Raw genomic sequence first — 23,636 nt, 5'->3', positions numbered from 1 at the left:
AAGTAACAAATCTATCCGTTGATACACCAAACAATTTTTGAAAATTAGTGAGATTGAAATCTGAAATATGTTTTTTTATCGTAGTCAATAGAAGATTCCAAATTGGGGTAACCTTATCACAGTCACAGAACAGATGAATTATTGATTCCTCTTCATTATCACAAAATGTACAGTTTGGTAAATCTTTCCTTTTGATTTTATACAGAAATGCATTTAGAGCTATAGTATTATGAAAAATCTTAAAGTAAAAGGAACGGAGTTTAGTATCGATAGTACAAAAGAAATTGGCTTTATGTACCTTTTCCCACAAAGTGGGTACAGGGATTGATAGGCATTCATTCCAGTAGTTGTACCGTCTATCTGGAAGATATTGCACATTCAAAATTTTATAGGCATAACATGGTACTTTTTTCGCAGTAATCAGTTTAGTAATCAAAATATCATGAACGTGTACATTAGTCAAAATTGTTCTATTAAACCACTCCATTGGAATATTTTTCATTAAAAAATTGTATTTTCTCCTATCAGACACAGGAATATCAAAATCTAAAATAAGTTCTTCAAACAGTTTATGTCCAGGATGAGGTGGATTCAATAAGTCTGAAATTACAACAACATTCTTCTCATGCCAAGATTCATAATAGAAGTATTTTTTGGATTTTGATCGAATTAATCTATTAAACCATAAGAATTGGCAATGCCCCATCTCAGAAAATTTACAATGAAATGATTCTATAGAAGCATATTCTCTGAAATAATACCATGAACGAAGCGAATCTGCAATTTGGGAATTACCTAAAGATTGTAAAACGGTTTCTGGGGCATATGATTTCCACAAAATATTAGGATCACTATGAAATTTTTCTAGAGCTGAGATTTCAATTGATTTCCAAACAGACTCAAAATTATCATCAAGTAGGTGTTTGACCCATGTCATTTTTTGGGAAATTAATAGTAATTCTTGTAAGAGCCCAGCTATAATCTGGTTGGTTATTCAAGCAACGTACTATAAAATATATTGATATGTCATAACTCTTATAGCTTTAACTGAGAACCTATTTTAGCATAACGCTTTAACCTGATATTACTGGAATTTATATCCCCTGAAAAGTAACCCTTCCACCATGGCGTACCGCTCTGTCAGTGACTTCTATGCCGGCAAGACGTTGATGATCACCGGTGCCACTGGCTTCATTGGCAAGGTGCTGTTAGAGAAACTCCTTCGGTGCTGCCCAGACATCAAGAAGATATTCCTCCTTGTCAGACCGAAGAGGGACAAGGGAGCGACCGCCCGTATCAAAGAGATCACTTCTGGCATAGTAAGTATATTTAAAGGCCAATTGCAAAAAAGGAGCTTCAATCAATCGCAGTTTCATATATCGATCGCAACTTGATTTCCAACTTATCAGGAGCTTGCATTAGGGACTTGTGTTTGATCCTTGTTGTTTGCATTGGCATGCAATTCTGTCTTCAGAAAGCTCCATTTCGCAAGTCGAAGCCTTGCTTTATTCTAATTATCATATTGAAAGCGCAATACAGGCAATGATTTTCAAGTTGTGTAAATATGAATGTTTTAAAGCAAAAAAGAAAGAAGCTTAATTTTAACTGATAACAAGTTCTTGCGATTTGGTCTTTGATATTTCATTTTATGGTAACCGCAGAACTCGTTTAGACTTTAGAACGTTGGATACTGAGCCGAGAGTGGAGGGAGAGGGGCTGGTCATGCCCCCGAATCATAATTAGATGGTAAATTTTTCGGGTTTTTACATGTTTTTTGAAAAATGCCTCTCCCGGTTCCGCTGCCCTGACATAATTTTCCAAAACATCTTTGTGGTAGATGCCTGCTTATTTATATATTTATTGGGCTGGCATATATAAGCAAAGATGTTTTGGAAAATTATGTCAGGCGCTGGGATGGGAGGAAGGGGGTCATCAGGAGACGACAAAAAGGGTTTCTTTTCGCTCAGTGTAAAAATAGCTATAGTGTATTATACTGTTTAACTCTATATCATTATCATTAATAAATACTCTTGGTACTTTTTTCTTTCACCCTGTTTATTCCTCCCCCCCCCCCCTTTTGTTATCTGACTTAAAATCAGACGGGTTGTCTTCTGTCCATTCGTATTCAAATGCCTCCTGCTCCTTACTCAATTAACTCATTACCTACCATGCATGATGGTCCCTGCAAAACGACTACCTCCCCCCCTTCATCCGAAGGGAAAAACTCGTACTTTGAATGATGATTCCAGTGAAAAATAAGGCTATTGACGAATCTTAGCATGTGCCAATCTAGAATTACGCACACTATAACAATCTCGAATTCAAATTCTCAAGAGGTGAATTCCAGTTAGGTCTTACTCAAATTGCGGTACGAACTTTCCGTGTGAAAGGTCCGATTATTCTAAAGATGAATAGTAATCATCATTACAATGATGATTCAAGATTCACGTGTGAAAATGCCCAGTGATTATTCAAGAATTCAGTATTACTATTTCTTGTTTCTAATCCACAGATATTTGATAAAGTCAGGGAAGCCCAGCCGAACTTCCGGGCAAAACTAGTCCCCATCGAGAGCGACCTCAGTGAACCCGACCTTGCCTTAAATGAAGAAGACATCAGGACACTGCAGGAAGAGACAGAGCTTGTATTTCATGTTGCAGCTACTGTCAGATTCGATGAAAAACTATCGTAAGTACAATTACTCATTCATATCTGATTCAAGTTGTTGACCAAGAGCCTTTTCACACGTGAATCTTGAATCATCATTGTAATGATGATTGCTATTGTAATCGTGACTGTAATAAACATTCGTGATTCTAATCATGTTCTAGTTTGGTTTCACACGTGCTAAATGTCCATTAGCCATATCACTGGAATCATCATTCAAATTATGATTTGTTTTTTACCGTGTGAAATTCCAATGTTAACAAAATGCGTGACAAATGAAATAACTTTAAAAACATACATGATTGTGCTTGTAACGCTTCGGTGTTTTTTTTTTTTGGGGGGGGGGGGCAAATATAATGCAATGAATATTGTAAGACTTACAGAGAATGATTCATTATTCTGGTGAGTATAATATTGTAAGTCTTCAAGCCAAAATTGCATCCTCGGTAAATAAAAAATTCACACGTGTAAATTGATTGTTGCATAGACACGTATATTCAATAAAGCAATCGGAATAAAAAAATCATATAAAAGGACTAATGTTTACTTGCAGTCAGTGGCGGACCGTGACCCCGAGGAAACAAAGCATTGGGGGGGCACGGCATTGTTCACAAACAATGCAGTGCCCCCCATGCTTTGTCTCCTCCGGGTCACGGTCCGCTGCTGCTTGCAGTAGATAAGAAATATATTTTACATTTCACTTCTAACCAACAGCGGCTATGTTGATCATATCGAGCCATCTCATGAGTTTTAAATCATTGAAACAGTCAGCCAGCCCCATCCTTTCCGCCAGACGATTAGTTCCAAAAACATTTCTGATAAAGCACCTTCAGTTCTGCCCTTACTAAGTGTAAGAATAACAATAATACCAACATTCTTGAATAGCGCATATCACTACCAAATTCTTCCCTATGCGCTCTACAGAATATTATTACCAGGGCTTAGGCCGCGCAGCCTTTTGCAGCGCGGTGGCATTTCAATGAATAAATTCCTGCATGGTTCCCATTTGCCTCACCTGGGTTGAAAGCAGCACAACGTGGATTTCTACCGGAGGAAATTATACCATGACTGGGATTCGAACCCACGGCCCACTGTTTCAAAGTCTGATGACTGATTAACATGGCCATAAGGCTCCGAATCAATGTTAGATGTCGAACCGTATAGGCTTAAATTGTCAATCAGCTATGACTTTGGGTCGAATGAATACTTTTCCCATCTAGTTAGAATTAGGCGAGTGAGACCTTTCCATACAACTGGCACTTCATTTCTTTGTGGTGGCATATTTGCTTGCTTACATGAGAAAAAACAAATTAGACGAAATATTCTTGAAACAAATATGATATTACGATTTTTATATTTGATATTTTCTTTATTTTCAGAATCTCCCTCCGGATGAACGTGTCTGCCACCAGAAAGATATTGCAACTCAGCAAAGGGATGGACAAATTATTGGTAAATACATATTTATCCAGAAGTAAAAAGTCAGGTACAGGACTATTCTAATGTATGAATAGACTTAACAATATCTATATCCATATGTGTGTGTGTGTGTGTGTGTGTGTGTGAAGTTATACATGTACAACAGCTTTGACAACTCTTTTTATAATTACATATTGTGTGAAAAAAATGGATGAAGAGAACAATGGTAGGCGTAGCTTAAATCAAAGTTCCCCAGAGCTATCTACCCTTTTGGAAAATATTGGTGATGCCGATAAAATGTCTCTGCCGGGAATCGAACCCGGGCCCCCAGCTTTGAACGCCGGTGCCTTAACCACTAGACCACAGAGACGGGTTAGTGGCTAGGGCGACCCCGATCCAATTGACCGTCAGACAGATTTTCGACAGCATACCAATTATAATTTCCTTTGTCGGGTGAAGGTGGGTTTTGAACTTGTCATTGTTCAAGTGGTCTAGTGGTTAAGACACCGGCGTTCAAAGCTGGGGTACCGGGGTCGATTCCCGGCAGAGACATTTTTTCTGCATCACCAATTTTTCCAAAAGGGAAGATAGCTCTGGGGAACCTTGATTTAAGCTATGCCTACCATTGAGGGCCCTTTGCACAACGTGTAATGCAGTGTGTCATGTTCTATGTATAGGCGTAAATAATTCAAGCATTGACGCTAGACGTAGCTCCCAAGTATCTCTTTTATTGCTAGCTTTTGGCCAATAGGGCCATCATCAGGCCTATAATGCATTGAAACAAACAAAATGGAACAAAACCATACAAATAAAGTCGTAATAACAACACATACATGGGTACAGGACCGAAGGATTACAGTAAGAAAACAAAAAATAACATCAGAGGGGGTAATGACTTACACGAGATGGTGGAATACAATAGACACGATTGGGAAACTTAAGTGTGTGGAAAGACAAGGTATTTACCAGCATTGAAATTAACTTGGGTTTCTGTGCATCTGGAGGAGTAGTAAGTCTTGTGTAGTTAATACTGTGAATAAAAATAGAGGATAACGTTTCAATACTTGAAAACTTTTGAAATGAAATGAAAATTAGTTAACAAATCTTTGAACTTTGTTTCCCTTTTCACATTGATATGCTGGTATTTTGTATCAGAAGGTTAAAAAAATAAATGCCTGGTTTATTTTATTTGACTGGAAAACAGCGATTTACACAATTTTATTCTGATATGCAGAGTCTGGAAGTAATGTGAACTTTATTACTATAAAAGTAAAAAAAAATACTTATTTGCCATTATCATTGTCTTCATTATGAGATAACTGTACAATTCTTTATGATCATTTACATACCGGAATATGTAAAATCAGTCATTATGTTCAGATATTTGCGTATATATTTTTTTCAATCCTTGCAACACTTTACTTGTTATTAAGTTAAATTTTGATTGTGTTTTTACATTCGTAAACCAACCCAATCGTGGGGGTGTCGCGACGTGGTCACATGGTTAGGACTCTCTACTATCAATCTGAAGGACGTAGGTTCGATTCCACACCACGGTGTGTTTTCCTTCAGCAAGAAATTTACCCTACATTGTGCTGCACTCGATCAACCAAGATGAGGTAAATGAGTACCAGAAGGAAGTAATTCCTCAAAAAGCTGTGCGCACCGGAATCGGTAGACTAGCTTAGTCGGGGTAATATAGGAGCGCCTCGAGCACCTAGCAAGGATGCGTGCGCTGTACAAATCATACATTATTATTATTAATTCAATTGTATATGGTCAATAAAAATGGAATTTTATATTTTTTTCTGACATATTAATTCACTGCACATTATACAGTCTTATCACATTTATTGCTAATGAAGTGCTCGCATCTAAAAAAAAAACACGAATTTTGTGTTTTTTGGTTAAGCCTAGTTTTTTTCACTTAATTCTACCTTTTTGTTCGCTATTGGCAGGTATTTCATCATGTTTCAACAGCATATAGCAACTGTGACCAATCCAGGATAGAAGAGGTTGTTTACCCTCCTCCTGTTGACCCATACAAGATCTTGGATGCTGCAGAGTAAGTTTTCTTCCCCCTCCATTGACTCATACAAGACCTTGGATGCTGCAGAGTAAGTTGTCTTCCCCCTCCATTGACCCATACAAGATCTTGGATGCTGCAGAGTAAGTTGTCTTCCCCCTCCATTGACCCATACAAGATCTTGGATGCTGCAGAGTAAGTTGTCTACCCCCTCCATTAACCCATACAAGATATTGGATGCTGCAGAGTTAGTTGTCTTCCCCCTCCATTGACTCATATAAGACCTTCGATGCTGCAAAGTTGTCTTCCCCCTTAATTGACCCATACAAGATCTTGGATGCTGCAGATTAAGTTGTCTTCCCCCTCCATTGACTCATATAAGACCTTGGATGCTGCAGAGTAAGTTGTCTTCCCCCTCCATTGACCCACACAAGATCTTGGATGCTGCAGAGTAAGTTGTCTTCCCCCTCCATTGACCCATACAAGATCTTGGATGCTGCAGAGTAAGTTGTCTTCCCCCTCCATTGACCCATACAAGATCTTGGATGCTGCAGAGTAAGTTGTCTTCCCCCTCCATTGACCCATATAAGACCTTGGATGCTGCAGAGTAAGTTGTCTTCCCCCTCCATTGACCCATACAAGACCTTGGATGCTGCAGAGTAAGTTGTCTTCCCCCTCCATTGACCCATACAAGATCTTGGATGCTGCAGAGTAAGTTGTCTTCCCCCTCCATTGACCCATATAAGATCTTGGATGCTGCAGAGTAAGTTGTCTTCCCCCTCCATTGACCCATACAAGACCTTGGATGCTGCAGAGTAAGTTGTCCTCCCCCTCCATTGACCCACACAAGATCTTGGATGCTGCAGAGTAAGTTGTCTTCCCTCTCCATTGACCCATACAAGATCTTGGATGCTGCAGAGTAAGTTGTCTTCCCCCTCCATTGACCCATATAAGACCTTGGATGCTGCAGAGTAAGTTGTCTCCCCCTCCATTGACCCATACAAGATCTTGGATGCTGCAGAGTAAGTTGTCTTCCCCCTCCATTGACCCATATAAGATCTTGGATGTTGCAGAGTAAGTTGTCTTCCCCCTCCATTGACCCATTCAAGACCTTGGATGCTGCAGAGTAAGTTGTCCTCCCCCTCTATTGACCCACACAAGATCTTGGATGCTGCAGAGAAAGTTGTCTTCCCTCTCCATTGACCCATACAAGATATTGGATACTGCAGTCAGTTGTCACCCCACCCCCCAGTTGACCCATACCAGGGCCCGTCATACAAAGAGTTGCGATTGATCCAATCAACCGCATCTACGGAAAGCCAGCAACGTCAATTAAATTACAAACAAAATGGAACAAAACCATACAAATAAAATCGTAATAACAACAAATTAATGGGTACAGAACCGAAGGATTACAGTAAGAAAACAAAAAAAATAACAGAGGGGTAATGACTTAAATGAGATGGTGGAATACAATAGACACGATTGGGAAACTTAAGTGTGTGGAAGGACAAGACAGCAACGTCAATATCTAAATTACATGTTCAAAATATTTTTTTTAAATGACGTATATTCATATATACCGGTACATTCACTGTTTTCTCGACAATCTAGTATGCTTCTCTTTCATTTCAAAGGACACTGAGCAAATTTGCTAAAGAAAAATTATGACATTGATGGATTTCCATATACATGCACTTGAGATTGATCGGATCCATCGTAACTCTTTGTAAGACGGGCCCTGATCTTGGCCGCTTCAGACTAAGTGGGTTACCCCCCCCCCCATAACGCTGATGCTGCAGTGTGGGTTGACCCATACCAGATCTTGAATACTAACACTATACTTCAAAGTAAATTGTTTACCCCTCACGTACAAAAGCATTGCAGATACTGAACCTTGACTTAATGTCACCATTTGCTAGTCATGCCTAAACTGCACCTGCAGACCTGAGGTTAAAGGAAACCAAAACCCCCCCAAAAAAAGCAATCTTATTGGAAAGAGTAAAATGAGAGGAACAATTTTTAAAAAGTTTCATCAAAATCAGTAATGAGATAAGCTAGTTATGGACGTTAAAAAGTCTTCTTGTACTTTCTATGGGGATCCTCAAATTAGCAAACGTGCTTCATAATGGCTGATTTTGTGGACAACTCTCCATTTGTTTTGTACACAAATTTTCAGATTTTCCTCATTACCTTTCAAATTGCATCTTGCCTCCTCCTGAGCACAACATACGTCATTGGAAAATATAATTCACACCACATATATCAAGGTCAGGAGGCAGGGTTGGCGATTTTTTTGATTTTTTTAAAAAAATCAAAAAAATCGGATTTATTTGATTTAAATCAGATTTTTTTTATTTAAATCAGATTTTTTTTATTTTTTTTGATTTTTTTAAAGTTCCTTCGAAAAAAAGGGTAATTATCCCCCCCCCCCTTACTCTTACAATGACATCAATATTGATGTTATACATTTCCCCTAATATTGTTCTTAACCACATATTTTGTAATTAAAATCCAGTAAAAAAGGACAATTAAAAATAAATTTGAGGAATCATGACTGTATCTGGACTTAATTCTATCATACATAGGCCTATGAAGGAATATTCCATAGGGAATTCCCAGTGAGTAGAGAAAATTCCCCTCTGGGATTTTTCATTCAAATATTTAAAAAAATCCAAGAGAAAAAAATCCCTTATCAAAACTGCCAACAAACCCTTTGCCAATTACTAGTATTCATGTATATTGTAAGAGAAATATTTCTCATCAATGATTTTTTTCAATTAGTCACAGCTTTACAATAGTCAAAGAGAGACTACAACTGTATATTTTAAGGATCTTTTTGATAAAAAGCTCTTCTCTTGCTACAGATATAGATGCAAAACTCTCAGTTTTGGAGAACAATATATGAGATAGCTTAGTCAAAGGGTGACTATACTACATTCTGTTACTGTGATTTTTTTTACATTAATCTACAATTTTTATTCCCATATTCTCTACAAAAAAATCTGTTTGATCCATGAAGTATGAAAAAAAATCTACTTACTTTTAACTTAAAGGATAAAAACTGCAAAACTGCTTGAATTACAACATATGTATTACAAAAAGAAGTATTTTATTTTAAATGAGACACAGCTTACAACTGCCAATGACTGTAACTGAAGTACCTGCATCTTAACGTTAAAATACAGTGTTAAATGTTTATTCTGAGTTTTGCAAATTGTTGTTATAGAGCTCTTTCCATTATTACATGCAGATACAAAACTTCCATTATTTGTAGCACTGAACATAAAATGGGCTGCAGTGACTTAAAAGGTTTATAAGAGAAAGCTTTTCTCAACAGTCAAATTATGACTGTACTACATTATGTTAATGTGATTTTTATAATTGGCCAGTAGTACTTGCGTTTTGAGTTGGGCCCATTTCCGTTACAACTCAAATTTTCCTCGAAAATCGCACCATTTTATACAATTGTATTTTTTTCTTATGTTTGACATCCTTTACCCATAAAAGTATATATATTCTAAAAGGAAATTGTCTGAGGAATTCAAAAATGGAATCAGAAAAGGCATAGGGTAATGTCATAAAAAGTTAAAGGTCAAAATATGTGGAAAACTGTGAAAAAAAACATACTTCCCAATAAATCTGAGAATCAGATAAACTTTACACCCTATAGGGAAATAACATGCATATTTCAATTCTTTAGAGTGAGACCTTTCCAGTGATATATAACTTGTTGGGGATAACTCTACCAAAATAACTGGGCGCAATCATCTTTTAAGACCAAATTTCACATCACAATTTTTGCGGGTAAATATGTATCAATGCTTGATTTACCCCTAAAATATTAATTAGCCTTGCCTTTAGTTGCATAAATACACTTGCAAACACTAACCAGTATATTATAATATATTTACTGTGGTTATTATGAATAAAAAATGATTTCATTTGACTCAAATTGTGGGATTTGTCACCTCTTGGCTCAAAGACCGGTGGACCACAGGTTGACAACTGAGAGTCAGGTTTAACATATAAATATAGGAAGATGTGAATGCACAATGAAAAGTTCTCATTACTGCTTAGCTTATTAGATTAGAGTGAACAAAAACAACTGACAAGTTATAAATAAATCCAGACACCTGGCAAAAATACTTTGATTATGTTATTTTAGAGTGTTATATTTTAAATATACCCTCATGTTCAACATTCTGCAGGACATGGTCTCTTGGTACTGTGTCAATTGAATGTCTATGCACAGAACATATTTCTATGAGTACATTTGCCTCTGTTTAGTTTAATCTTTGTACCAGTTTCATTCTCAAGTAGTTTTTTGTTTAGTTTTTTTATAATTTGGAAAAATATTCTCTGAACACTTTTGTGCCAGCCAAATATGTGTCATTTACTGATTTATAGAAGCAGTGTGATGTAACATTAAGAAAAGAGTAAATAGAATCAGATGAGGACTTTATTGCAACAAACAAGTTTTCATTGATTAAATTTGCATAAAAGGTGTATTTATATCTATTATGATACCAGAGTAATCTGAAGATTCTGACACAAAGTTATCATTATCGGTCTACGCTGTCAATATTGAAACCATGAGGTCATAATTATTAAAACAATAGATTGATTTATCTCTGAAGCCTTTAATTAGTTTGTGCTTTTCTTTTTGAAATTTATGCAGCTTCTAAATTTTATTCAAGGTGTAACCCACAACTGTATTTTATCTCTCCTCATTTCCTATACATCAGACAGTCACAATTTCAATCATGTTAATTTCATGTTTTACATCAATTAATTATACTAATTAGCTTAATTAGGTACCCTTTAAACTTAAAAGTTCAAAATTGACCCACTTATGATTGAAGAATAAGCTAGTGAGCCCCAAAACTATTACATATTTAGGTAATGTGATGTTACACATTTAGTTTCTTAATGAAATGAAAATTTATGCTCCCCTCGTCTACCACCATGCAAAAATGGCCAATCGATGTTACATAATTGCTAATTACTGGTAAACGAAGTAATCTCAAGTATTTCTTTTTCTTTTAAGTAATTGGTATAAAGATTCCCTTTAATATGATACCAAATATACCAATGTAGCACATGTATTTCAAGTTTTATACCATTAATTATTTCTGTGCTTGTCGTGCAAATGTAACGATACCACCTATTTGCGGGCCCAACTTAAAACGCATGGCCAATTATGTTATTCAAAACATCAAATGTATGATAAATGTAACAATACGAAATAAGAGGCATGTTAAATATGTTGATTACATGCAAGTATCATTTTTTATTTTACATGACAGAAGTAGTTATGTGTAGGCGAAGGATCAAAACTGGAAAACTGCCAACAAACCTTTTCTCATCGACTTTTATATATTATATTTTTTTTTTACAAACTGCTCTCTGAAAAGTCTTTGGATTATGTGAAAACTTTACGTTAAGAAAGAAATTGACTAATAATAACTGACAAAGAATGTAAAATTTCAGAAGAAAAACTCGACATAATTTACAAAAAATGAGTACCTATTGACAACATACATCTGTAGTTTTTAAGGAATTACCTGATTTTATTAATTTGATTTTAATTTGTTTTAAGTAGATATGAAGACTTTGTTGATCTTTTATTGATATAAAGTTAATTCAAAGTTTTTCAGTTGACTTGAAGAATTAAAACTGCATTGAACAAATAATTTGTCCATGATTTGTACATGTTTCAATGGAAGTGATTTAAATCAATGATTTTTTTAAAAAAATCATGGTGATTTAAATCGCGATTTAAATCACGATTTAAATCAACGTGATTTAAATCAGCCAACCCTGTCAGGAGGAGATAATGTGAAATATGTAAAATAAAAGGGAAAATCTGAAAATTTGTGTACAAAACAAATGGAGAGTTGTCCACAAAATCAGCAATTTTGAAGCATGTTTACCAATTTGAGGATCCCCATAGAAAGTACAAGAAGACTTTTTAAATGTCCATAACTTGCTTATTTTATAACCAATTTTTGATGAATCTTGTTTTAAATTGTTCCTCTCATTTTTCTCTTTCCAATGAGATTGCTTCTCTTCTTGGGATTTGGTTTCCTTTAATAGATTAACCATCTAGGTTTAGAGCACAAGCCATTTCGCTAATATAATTTATTTCTCCAAAATTAGTATGATCATTATATATTCACCAGGAATTTTTATTCGAAAGTTTTCTTCCAAAAATTTGTGAACAAAAATAAAATGATACAAAAGTCAATCTTTGAGATTATCAAAGAACTGTATTATTTTATTTTAGATGGATGTCGGACGACATGATAGAGAGCTTAACACCCATGCTGCTGGGCAAGAGACCAAACACATACACCTTCACCAAGGCTCTGGCGGAGTATGTTGTTATGGAAGAGGGTAAGGGGTTGCCAATTTGCATCTCAAGACCGTCTACTGTTTTAGCAGCGTGGAAAGAGCCTTTTCCTGTAAGTAATGGTCATGCCCCCCAATAAAAATAATATATGAAAGAAAAGATAAATAAATTAAATAAAATGAAACGAAAAAATTAATGAATAAATAAATACAAAATAAGAAATAAATTATGACCATGAAAAAAGGAAAGAAAAGGAAATGAAAAGTAAAAAATATATTTGTTTTCTGAATATGATGTCAAAATATGTATTATTTTTGCTCGATCGTTTAATCAATCCCTCGCAGCTTTTAATAATTTCGCCCATACGCCATGTCTGCCCCCCTCAAAGTTTTCGGTTCATTAAGCTACTGAATAGTATTAGTCTTCGGCATTTTAGTTTTAGTATAAGTGTATTTTTGTGCCTTGAGTGATTTCGTAAAGGTGTTAGCCATGATTTATGTAAGATAATTACTCGACAATTACAAAATAAAAACCATATTCTCCTTCATTACGACCACTTTGGTTTGTGTTTGTTGGTTTCATATGGTTTAGCACACTGGGACCATCCAACCTTTTACATACATTACAAATTTTGTAATGAAAACGATCTACTCTGCTTTAATGCAAAAATTATTTTAACACCTACACAAATTTTGCTTTATTTTCATTTGTTGAGGTATTTTTATTTGATTTGAGGTATTTTTTAAATTCTGGTTCGTATTAGCTGTACGTGGCACAATAGAGCGTTTTTAATCACACTCAATATACATTTTCCTACTTGTAGCATATTATTTCATCTGATTTGTAATTAGCTGTTCCTTTCAATGTCAGTTTGACTTGATAATTATTTTGTTACTTATTACTCGTGAATGTGATTGTTTTCTTGTTCATAAATTTATGATTTGTTCTTCGTGAGGACACGTTTAGAAAAAAGAGAAAATAATTAGGGTCACATTTAGTTTTAGAGCATTGCCAAATATATTCGAAACAAACGCATGTGTCAGTTGTTTACTGTTTCCAACTAAGCATATCATGGAGTATAAAGAGTCATAATTTACCCCCCCCCCCCCCCACACACACATTTACACATCTTACTGGCAATCAGATTATAAACGTTATGCATATGACGTCAGAATTCGATAGCGCCCCCTCTCAGAAGATATAGGAATACGTTTAAACAGAGTTGTCAGAGATGTGCCAAATGCAGTTCACCAAGGCATGCTATGCGGTGGCTTTAGCCTTGGACAAAGCAATACAGTGACGTCATTACATCTTCCTGAAATAAATAAAGAAATAACTGAAATGAAATAACATAAATGAATAAATAGATAAATAAAAACAACGTGCGATAATTTTTTCCATGATAGCTACCATGTCTGTTTTATCTTATAACTTTGCTTCCCTTTTCAGGGCTGGGTGGATAACATACTAGGTGGAAGTGGACTCGTTGTTGCAGTAAGTAAAAAACATTACTTTTAGACTAAGAATAAGTCATCCCGAGCCTTAAATGAAAAATAACCATGCTGCTCCAGCAATAAATACTAAATGTCTTATTGCTCATAAAAACCCGCCTGTGTTTGGAAGTTCGAAAGTGGAAACTTTAGGGTATAGGCTCAACAACCCTTATGAGATTGCCTTAGCTTTCAACTTTAGAAAGGAATTTTGTGAGAAACGGTAACATTCCTTAATTGGTTTGAGTTTTATTCAAGTTACTGGACATTTCATTTTTTCTTCTTGACTGATGCAGCAGGATCGAGACGCGACATATGCTCCATTCTTATTATCTCAGAGGACATAGGGTTAGAATTAGGATTGTAATAGAATTTTTGGTTCAGAATAATGTAAAGATTAGGATTATAGTTTATTTAGTTTTAGAGCTTTAGTTTAAGTTTCGCCTAACGTGCATATATTCCATCGTCGGAGCAATTGTCGCCGGAGCAAATTTCATGGCACCAACAGGATAACTGTCAACCATATAAGGGTCATGAGTGTTATAGTCAACCATTATATCACGCTTCAAACGGGCGACCAGAAAATTCTGAATAGGATAGCTTTTTTGCAGGATAAGATGCCATATGCGCATGAAGTAGATAGGATTTAATCTTTTAAGACTAAACAGACCTAATGAGGACAAAAAAATGGATTCGAAGGGATAATGGCAACATTCAGTGTTATTGTTTTTATTCCAGGGGCAATTAAATAATGTTTAGTGTATATTTTACCCATCATATTGGGGGTTATTTTTTTCCGCATGTATTCTAAAAATTTCCTTCATCCGTGATTGTTCAGAGATATCGTTTTGACCAAAGCGCGTGACACTTTGCAGCGAAGTGTAATACTGACCTCTACTTTTATTGCTTTGGCCAATTGTGGTAACATATCACTGATCATATTAAGATAATATAGTATATATGAATACTTTATACACTCTAAAAACGAAGAGCTAATCTAGATCTTAAAGAGCGTGTACAGTGACTGCACTTCGGAGTGCTGATTTGTCTAGTTCGAATTTTAACGAGAAAAATCATCACTCCTAAGTGCTATATACACGCTCTTTAAGAGCTAAATTAGCTATTCGTAGATGGCGCATATAATCTACCAGATTGAAGAGCGCCAACTTAACTCCAACACCAACCAACCGTAGCTCTTCGTTTTTTAGAGTGTACCTATTATGATAAAATAATAAAACAAAATAGGACAGAGAATACTAGATTTATATATAAAACGCTGTTTACTACATGAAAAGATGCTGTTTAACAGCTTAAGCCACAAAGCCAGGTTTAATGTTTATTCAATCTTCTGTAAATGAAATGTGGTTGTTTAATGTATCGTACAACTTCATGTACTGTAAAGTTAATTTAGTAACTTTTTACTGTGTGGTATTCTCTCTTTTCTTGTAGGTTGGGAAAGGGTTGTTAACTACAGTGCTCTGTGATCCAAAGGCTATTCTTGACGTCACTCCTGTCGATGTTATAGTGAATGCAATGATTGGCGTGACGTGGTATACAGGCATCCACAAGTGAGTTGACCGAAAGGACTGATACTAGTGCTCTTTGCAGCCGAACCGAATCGGAGTTTGCCGAACATGACCCTTCCGAACTAGCCTGAATCGAATCCGAACACGTCGCCTGACTTGTAGTACTAACTCAGGGTCACTTATCCAAGTAAATTTATATAGTTAAGATTATTTGTTTGAGTCATTGGTCACTAGCGGTAGAGAATTCCAAATATCACGTCACTGAAGATGACATAACGATGAGATACCTATGCATTATAGCATGAAAACAACTGTTGATGAAGGTTAACGCACCTCTTTTTATTGTTTGTCCCCGACATGGCTGATTGCTCCTGCCACCATCTTAGTCAATAACATTGTTCTTAAGACAAAGTAAAAGCGATTTTGTGTCTCGCCCACGTATGAAAATAACCTGAAATATCGTGTTTCGCGAGGGCATGCAACAGAATTGTATCGAAACTTGATTGTAATATGACTGGGATGGAATAACACTTGCCTTAAATTTTAATGTTGACCTGAAAATGACCTTTGACCATATCATGTGACCTCCGACTGCAGCATAACATGCAGGTCCCCCAAGTCCATCTACCATCCAAGTTTGGTTGAAAAGCACCTTACGGTTGCAGAGTTAGGTAAGGTTGACCTGAAAATGACCTTTGACCTTATCGTGTAACCTCTGACTACAGCATAACATGCAGGTCCCCCAAGTCCATCTACCATCCAAGTTTGGTTGAAAAGCACCGTACGGTTGCAGAGTTAGGTGTCATAAGAGAGTCTTGCATGTAAACTTTAACGTTGACCTGAAAATGACCTTTGACCTTACCATGTGACCTCCGACTGCAGCCTAACATGCAGGTCCCCAAAGTCCATCTACCATCCAAGTTTGGTTGAAAAGCGACCTTCGGTTGCGGAGTTAGGTGTCATACGAGAGTCTGGAATGTAAACTTTAACGTTGACCTGAAAATGACCTTTGACTTTACCATGTGACCTCCAACTGCAGCATAACATGCAAGTCCCCCAAGTCCATCTACCATCCAAGTTTGGTTGAAAAGCGACTTACAGTTGTGGAGTTATGTGTCATTATATTTGTGACGGACGGACGGACGACATTTGGATCCCTAAGTCTCGCCTTCACCTCTGGTGGGCGAGACAAAAAAGACAAGAAAGATTGGTAACCGAATTGATATGTTTGCTATTGTACACAGATCTGCAATGAACTCGGTCTAGACATGGTAGCCAGCCCTGTTATAATCCAAACACTGTTCTCAAGAAAAAAAATAAAATAAAGATTGGTAACCCAATTCAAGTTTATACGTTTGATTTATTATACACACACCTTCTACGATCTCAGTTCATAATTTGGTCCCCAGTCTTGTTATTCCAAATAATTATTAATACAGCAAAAAATGATTAATAACCCAGTTCATTTGTTAATATCATACACAGACCTGCCTCCATCCCAGTCTACAACTTGGTCAACAGTCACGATATTCCATACAAATTAGGAACACATTGGGGTAGGTTGAGCAGGAGCCATTCATAACATTCATCTCCAAAAATACTTCCTACTTACGATATCTATTTGTCATTGCAAATATATTTTTACTATGATTTTATATTTATTCATTTGTAGCTTTGTTTTATAATGTAATTTCACATTTCATATGGAACATTAATATCATTGTATTGTATATGTCAATTTTACCCTTTTTAGAGAGGATTTTCTTAGCCCCGGACTATCGCTAACCCCGTCCTATCCTTAACCCCGTACTATTTTGTTTTCCTTTTCACACATGCTAAATTGTTATTGCTAACCCCGGATAAGGAATGCTTGCTTTTAACACACGAAACTCGCTAACCCCGGACTAGTGGTAGCTCATGCTTCAAATATATTTTTTGTCGATCATTCGTAGTACAAGTACTTCACTCGTACACTTAACCCTGTACTATAGGGCTAAATTGCCATTTAGCCCCACCTATAGTAAGGGGTTAAGGTTAGCCCACTTTCGTTTTACACTAGCGATCTTAACCCCGTACTATCGCTCTTAGCACCGCAATTGCTGGGATAACCCTGCTTTTTTGCAGGGCCAAATAATCCCGTACTAAAGGTGGGGTTAGCCCACTTTGCAAAAATGTTGTGTAAAAAGAAAGTGGGCTAAAATTAACCCCGTACTATAGGTGGGCCTAAATGGCAATTTAGCCCCACCTATTTTAGGAAATTTTAGCGTGTGTAAAAAGGGTACAAGTAATCACTATTGTGGCAGTCAAGAAAAATTTATATTACATGCACTTCTATGTAGTTCATTTCGATTATTAAAGACAATATGCCACAGTTACATTTAACAGCGCCAGCGTAAGTACTAATATTTACAATCTTTGAAAATTCATCACTTTCTAATTGTTTGACTAATATTGTTCAAACTTTCACCTATCAATTTCATTTTGTCTGATTTTTCTTTGTCTTTTAAAATAAGTTTTTATCTGGGTTGGATTCCCCTTTTAACCACGTTAACCACATCCATTGTAAGATGTAGTCGAGGCCGGCTTCAAGGCCACGGTCAGATGGCCGTTGGCCACGGTCCGATGATTTGTCAAAATTTTGGTCAACAATAGCCAAAACAAGTACTTAATTGAATGTATATGTAGAAGAAACTAATAAGCAAGATCCTAAGGATTTATTGTTGGTGTAGGGTGGCTAGGGAGCGTTTCATCAACATTTTTGTTTCACAATAGTTGTCCGATCTGGCAACTTTTATTGATTCTGATTGATCGAGAGGCGCTGTTACCATGGCCACTGTCTGATAAAACAGGACATGTTGAACTAAAACGTCCGACAAATCTTTCATTGAATGCTCCCTAGGTCCCATTTACATGATTCCTGAAGTGGGTGCGTCGTGGTCTAGTGGTTCTGACTCTCGCCTTTAAACAGAGGGTCGTGGGTTCGAATCGTAGCCATGGCGGGTTTTCCTTCAGCAAGAAATTTATCCACACTGTGTTGCACTCGACCCAGGTGAGGTGAATGGGTACTCGGCAGGAAAATTTCTTTGCACGCACCGAGTGCCAGTGATGGTAGCTCGAGCTTAAGCCGGGGTAATAATAGCAGCGCTTTGTATCCTCTGGCAAAAAGCACTTTATAAATCCAGCTATTATAATTATTATTAATTGCTAATTTGTTGTTTTACCATTTACAAAGTACTTTATTTCAATTGACTACTAATTGTTGAGTTTGATGATTACAATAGTCGACTTGCTGAGTTTAGATATTGGTTATATCTATTCCACTTCCACACAGCTGATCTCGTAGACTGTCTTGAGATATTTCCAATGGAGAAGGCACTTGGACGACCAATGGTTCAACTCACCAAATACTCGTAAGAATAATTATGTTCTATTATTTGTTGACTGTATTTCAAAATGCTTCTTCATCGTCACTTCAAGTCTGATTGCAATTTTGTTTGCTTTATATGATGGCATTAGGTGGGGGATTCAAAACTTCTACACAGAAGTTTAAAACTCGATAAATGTGCTAATTTATGCGAATTTTTGAAAATTCACACAACATTCTTCTTCAATTGTCGACCGATTAAGAGGTTTTTTTTTCTTCCATCTGGTAGAAAATCATAAGGTTCACCAAACTTTTACGCAGAATTTAGAAATTTTCAGTAGAAAATTACTTATGCTAATTTATGCAAAATTTATTCATAAATCACAGAAAATGCCTCTTCTTTATTTGTTGACCGATTTTGCTTTTTTTTCTTCTGTCTGGTAGAGTTGCATGAGGTTCACCAAACTTGTCCACAAAATTTTGATTTTTTTTTCTAGAAAATTATTTATGCAAAAAAATTATAGATCACAAAAAAATTGCTATAAAAACAAAAATAAAAAAATGTTTTTTCTTCATTTGTTGATCAATATCAATTTTGCTTGCTTTATATGATAGATCGAGGTGGTGATACAAAATTTCAACACAGAATTTTGAAACTTTTTCTAAACTCACAAAAAATACCTATCTATTTGTTGATTGATTTTGATTATTTTTGTTCAATCTGAGAGCTACATGACGTTCACCGAGGTTCTACACAGAGTTAAGAAATTTTTACTAGAAAATCATTTATGCTTGATTTATATGAAATTTATTCATAGATCACAAAAAATGTTTTTATGTAATTCATCAATTTCAATTCTATATCCTCATTGTCACCAATATAATTCACTACAGTGTCGACTGGGCTAAAATAAAAATTGTGTCAAATTTTGTTGCGAGATGCCGAATGAGCTCCATATCATTGATGTGCTAGTTTTATCTTCAACTCTTCTTCCACTATGAAGGTGTCTCAGATTTCTCCAGACTCCGAGAGTGCTTGAAGATTCTTTGGGAGATGATCCACCGGTCGTATCAGAGATATGTATACAATCATCGATGTGCTAGTATATGGAAAAATCTCCACAAGACATCCGCTGTCATTGTCTTGGCATCTTCAAAACTCCCTAAAAAGAAATTTTATTCACTCTAGCTTTCAAGTAAATGGAACTCTACCCCTTTACCATTTCTTTATTTTTGAGCATCTACTATTGGGAACCAGCGCACTGATTTTGACTTTAAGTTAAAGGTCAAGTCCACCTCAGAAAAAGTGTTGATTTGAATCAATACAGAAAAATCAGACAAGCACAATGTTGAAAATTTCATCAAAATCGGATGTAAAATGAGAAAGTTAAGACATTTCAAAGTTTCGCTTATTTTTAACAAAATAGTTACATGAACGAGCCAGTTACATCCAAATGAGAGAGTCGACGATGTCACTCACTCGCTATTTCTTTTGTTTTTTTTATTAAACAATATTTCAATTTTTACGAATTTGATTATTAGGACCTCCTTGCCTGAAGCACAAAATGTTCAAATATTGGAATACCACGTGTTCAGGGAGGAATGAAAATTCATTTCACATGACAATGACGAGAAAATAGAAATATTTCATATTTCATATAATAAAATACAAAAGAAATAGTGGGTGGGTGATGTCATCAGTTCCCTCATTTGCATACCGACCGAGATGTACATATAACTGTTTTGTGAAATGAAGCGAAACTTTAAATTTCATAACTTTCTTATTTTATATCCGATTTTGATGAAATTTTCAGTGTTATGCTTGTTGAATTTTTCTCTTTTTATTCAAATCAAGTTTTTGTTTTGGGTGGACTTGTCCTTTAAAGGGGCTTAAAAGTCACATTTTTCTGTAACACTCTGTACACTCTACTTAAAATATCTATCACGTGTACAGTATTAACCAATATTTTCCTTCTTATGTTTTATTAATAGACTAGTATTTGAATGGATGAACCTGTTCAATGGGAAGATACCAGCTTTTTTCATGGATTGTGTCTCGAAGCTGAGGGGACAGAAACCTATGTAAGTATGAATGGGTGTCCAAACTTTCCGACCTTTAAAAAATATTCATTTAGCTAAAAACAAATTTACGCAATATTTACATTGTTTTTCTAAAAGAATCTGTCAGATAAAACCAGAGTTGTCGGATAAAACATCCGACAAGTCCTTTCATAGAAAATTCCCCAGATCTCGTCTTTAATAAGTTTACGCTAAAGAATCATTTTAGGTTGCTTTTCTTGATGATGTTAGTTTTGAAAGATATTTTTTTTTTTTTAGATAATGACCGTCACGCAAAGTTTAGACGCACTAATATATCGTTAAAAAGGGACTAATTCGAAATAGGGATGCCTAAATGAGTGATACTATCGGAAACCACTTAAATTCTCAACTGTCCAATTCATATTTATATGATAATGGAAATTATTGCATTATTCCATTCCAGATGATAATAATGACAAAGAATGAAAATCCGACGACCTCATTCGTCTTCATGACATTGTCTTTTTTTGGGGGGGGGGGGTAGTGGGTTAAAAATCAATTACGAAAGTGGATTTTTGTATTAGAAAGGTCAAAATTTTGCTCGCTCGATTTGCTTTCTCGTAGCTTTCTGGAAAAAAAAATGCCCAATACGCCATGCTAGTTCCCTCAAATTTCTGATTTGTTGTCATAATTTTTTAACAGGATGATGAAGATAAATCAAAGGGTCGTAAGGCTGGTTTACGCACTGAGGTACTTCATGTTAAACTCTTGGGACTTTAGCCACCAGAATATAGAAGCTCTTTCCACTGCAATGAACGAGAAAGACAGGGAGGTAGGCGAACCCATTCAAGACGATAAATTACCTGTATCCTTGTTTGATCAACTTTTATTCCTCAAATTGGAAACATTACAATTTTATCTTACTTGCTACATTTTTTCATGATAATAGATTACCTGAAACCTTGTTCAAATTGGCAACTTGAGTATTTCCTCTTTTTTATCACTACATTTTTCAAATCTACGTTTTCATATCGAAAATAAAGGAGATTGATAATGCCAATTTGCCTAGGAAAACAATGCTCTTCAAGCTTTCACTGTTGCTAACTTGAGGATTTTTTTATCGGGCAGAATAAACTGATGCAAGTAAAACGGCTCAGCGAAAAGTTATATGTAGAAATCGTTTTTTTATCTCTCTTTTATTTTAACTATTAACTAACTGAATTAATAAAATGAATAATCTCTATCATACATGTATAGCGCCATCTTTTTATATTTTCAGGTATTTTTCACTGATATGAAAACGCTCTATTGGCCGTCATACATGAAAGCCTACGTCCTTGGTGCCAAGAGATTCATTCTAAATGAAGATCTAGACAATCTCCCTGCAGCACACGGTCATCAAAGAATGTAAGCTATACTGCTTGTTTTTTTCATTGGCAATGTGCCTATTAAATATCTCTTTTTGCCCATTCTAATGGTATGACCAACGTTTCATCTACGATATGTAATGAAACCTCTAATACATTTGCTCTCGTAGAAAAGAACACTTAATCTGGCGATACAAACATAAAAAGAGAGAATTTAAGTAAGATATTTCATGAGAGTAATCTTAAATAATCTCAGTTTTCAAATGTTTTTAACTTTCTTAGTATTCATTCAATCTTCCTCAAACTTGTGTTGATCCTTTCTTTTGGTCCTCTATTTAATAAGAATTCAACTGGTTTGTGAATTAGACTCTTGTATCATGTAACATTCCAAACATTACAACGCGTTATGGTCAATGGATTTTTTTTTTTTTAGCCGGAGAATAAAAATTGACGTTTGTTTCAGCCAATTGAATTCATATTTACGCATCGAGCACCCTCTCTCGAGGTGTTTTTTTTATTTGAAAACAACCTTACTTTAAAAATGTATTAATTTAATATTTAAAAGCTACACAAAAAGTTTATATCCTGATATTTTCAGCCCATTCCATAATTGAGTAAATTTTTTTTATCATTCATGAATTTATCATTATTTTATCATCGCTATTTTTGTTAATGCTTTTTCTATCATTATTGTTTCTATATTTGATACAAACTATTTTGTAAACAAAAGATTTAATATATATAATGTATGACCTCGATAGCACTAAATTCCATTTCTTCAGGTTGCGTAACCTCCGATGGACCTTCAATACCGTCCTCGCTGTCGTTATTTGGCGTATCCTCATGACCCGGTCAAAGGTCGCCCGGAACTTCCGGGCCTTTGTAATCAACGTTTTCTTCATATTCATTCGACGTTGTCGCATGCTTATTAACTCCATGGGTCGATCTAATTGATTATGCTTTGTCACCAATTCTTGCTACTTGGTGTGGCAGGTGAGATGTGGTAGGTAATATGCAGGTCTTTGATATAGATACAGAGCCATTGGCCCGTATCCTGAAGTCAGGTTCAACTTAGACCACGGTCTAACTCTGTGCTAAAAACATATGGGAAGCCAGAAGTGTCATTTTTTTATTAAGTTGTATGATTCTTATGTTTACTGTGCTCTTTCCTGATTCATCGATAGTCAAGACGATAATTTATGTACAGTATACCTCCTATACAATTATGAATGATTTGAGAGCAAAATGAGCTGAAATATTACAGCTCTACTGTTAGTGATTTATGTAACAATTGGCTGTCCATAGTTAAACCACAACTTTAAACCAGAGTATAAGTTAAACCCGACTTAAGAACACGGGCCCCTGGGTGTAGATCAGGCGAC

The 23,636-nt window shown here is 35.7% G+C and overlaps 1 protein-coding gene across 1 annotated transcript; it reads left to right on the top strand.

The window, feature by feature from the left end:
• The first annotated feature begins 1,102 nt into the window (after nucleotides 1–1,102).
• Nucleotides 1,103–23,373, top strand: LOC121420960 (fatty acyl-CoA reductase 1-like). The gene is made up of 13 exons (XM_041615520.1): nucleotides 1,103–1,319; nucleotides 2,513–2,688; nucleotides 4,047–4,119; nucleotides 6,045–6,151; nucleotides 12,402–12,579; nucleotides 13,917–13,961; nucleotides 15,407–15,525; nucleotides 16,969–17,039; nucleotides 18,815–18,893; nucleotides 20,840–20,929; nucleotides 21,590–21,719; nucleotides 22,167–22,294; nucleotides 23,037–23,373. The coding sequence occupies exons 1-13, from the start codon at nucleotides 1,125–1,127 to the stop codon at nucleotides 23,206–23,208; spliced, it is 1,563 nt and encodes a 520-aa protein (XP_041471454.1). The 5' UTR covers nucleotides 1,103–1,124; the 3' UTR covers nucleotides 23,209–23,373.
• The last annotated feature ends 263 nt before the right edge of the window (nucleotides 23,374–23,636 follow it).

Source organism: Lytechinus variegatus, chromosome 9 (assembly GCF_018143015.1).
Source record: "Lytechinus variegatus isolate NC3 chromosome 9, Lvar_3.0, whole genome shotgun sequence".
Classification (NCBI taxonomy): domain Eukaryota; kingdom Metazoa; phylum Echinodermata; class Echinoidea; order Temnopleuroida; family Toxopneustidae; genus Lytechinus; species Lytechinus variegatus.
Note: the sequence above shows the minus strand (reverse complement) of the source record. Positions and strands in the feature narration are given on the sequence as shown.

Excerpts from the sequence above, each read along its gene's own strand:
- LOC121420960 (XM_041615520.1), top strand. The coding sequence starts at position 1,125 with ATGGCGTACCGCTCTGTCAGTGACTTCTATGCCGGCAAGACGTTGATG. Across the intron at positions 4,120-6,044 it reads AAGGGATGGACAAATTATTG|GTATTTCATCATGTTTCAAC; the intron begins GTAAATACATAT and ends CGCTATTGGCAG. Across the intron at positions 6,152-12,401 it reads AAGATCTTGGATGCTGCAGA|ATGGATGTCGGACGACATGA; the intron begins GTAAGTTTTCTT and ends ATTTTATTTTAG.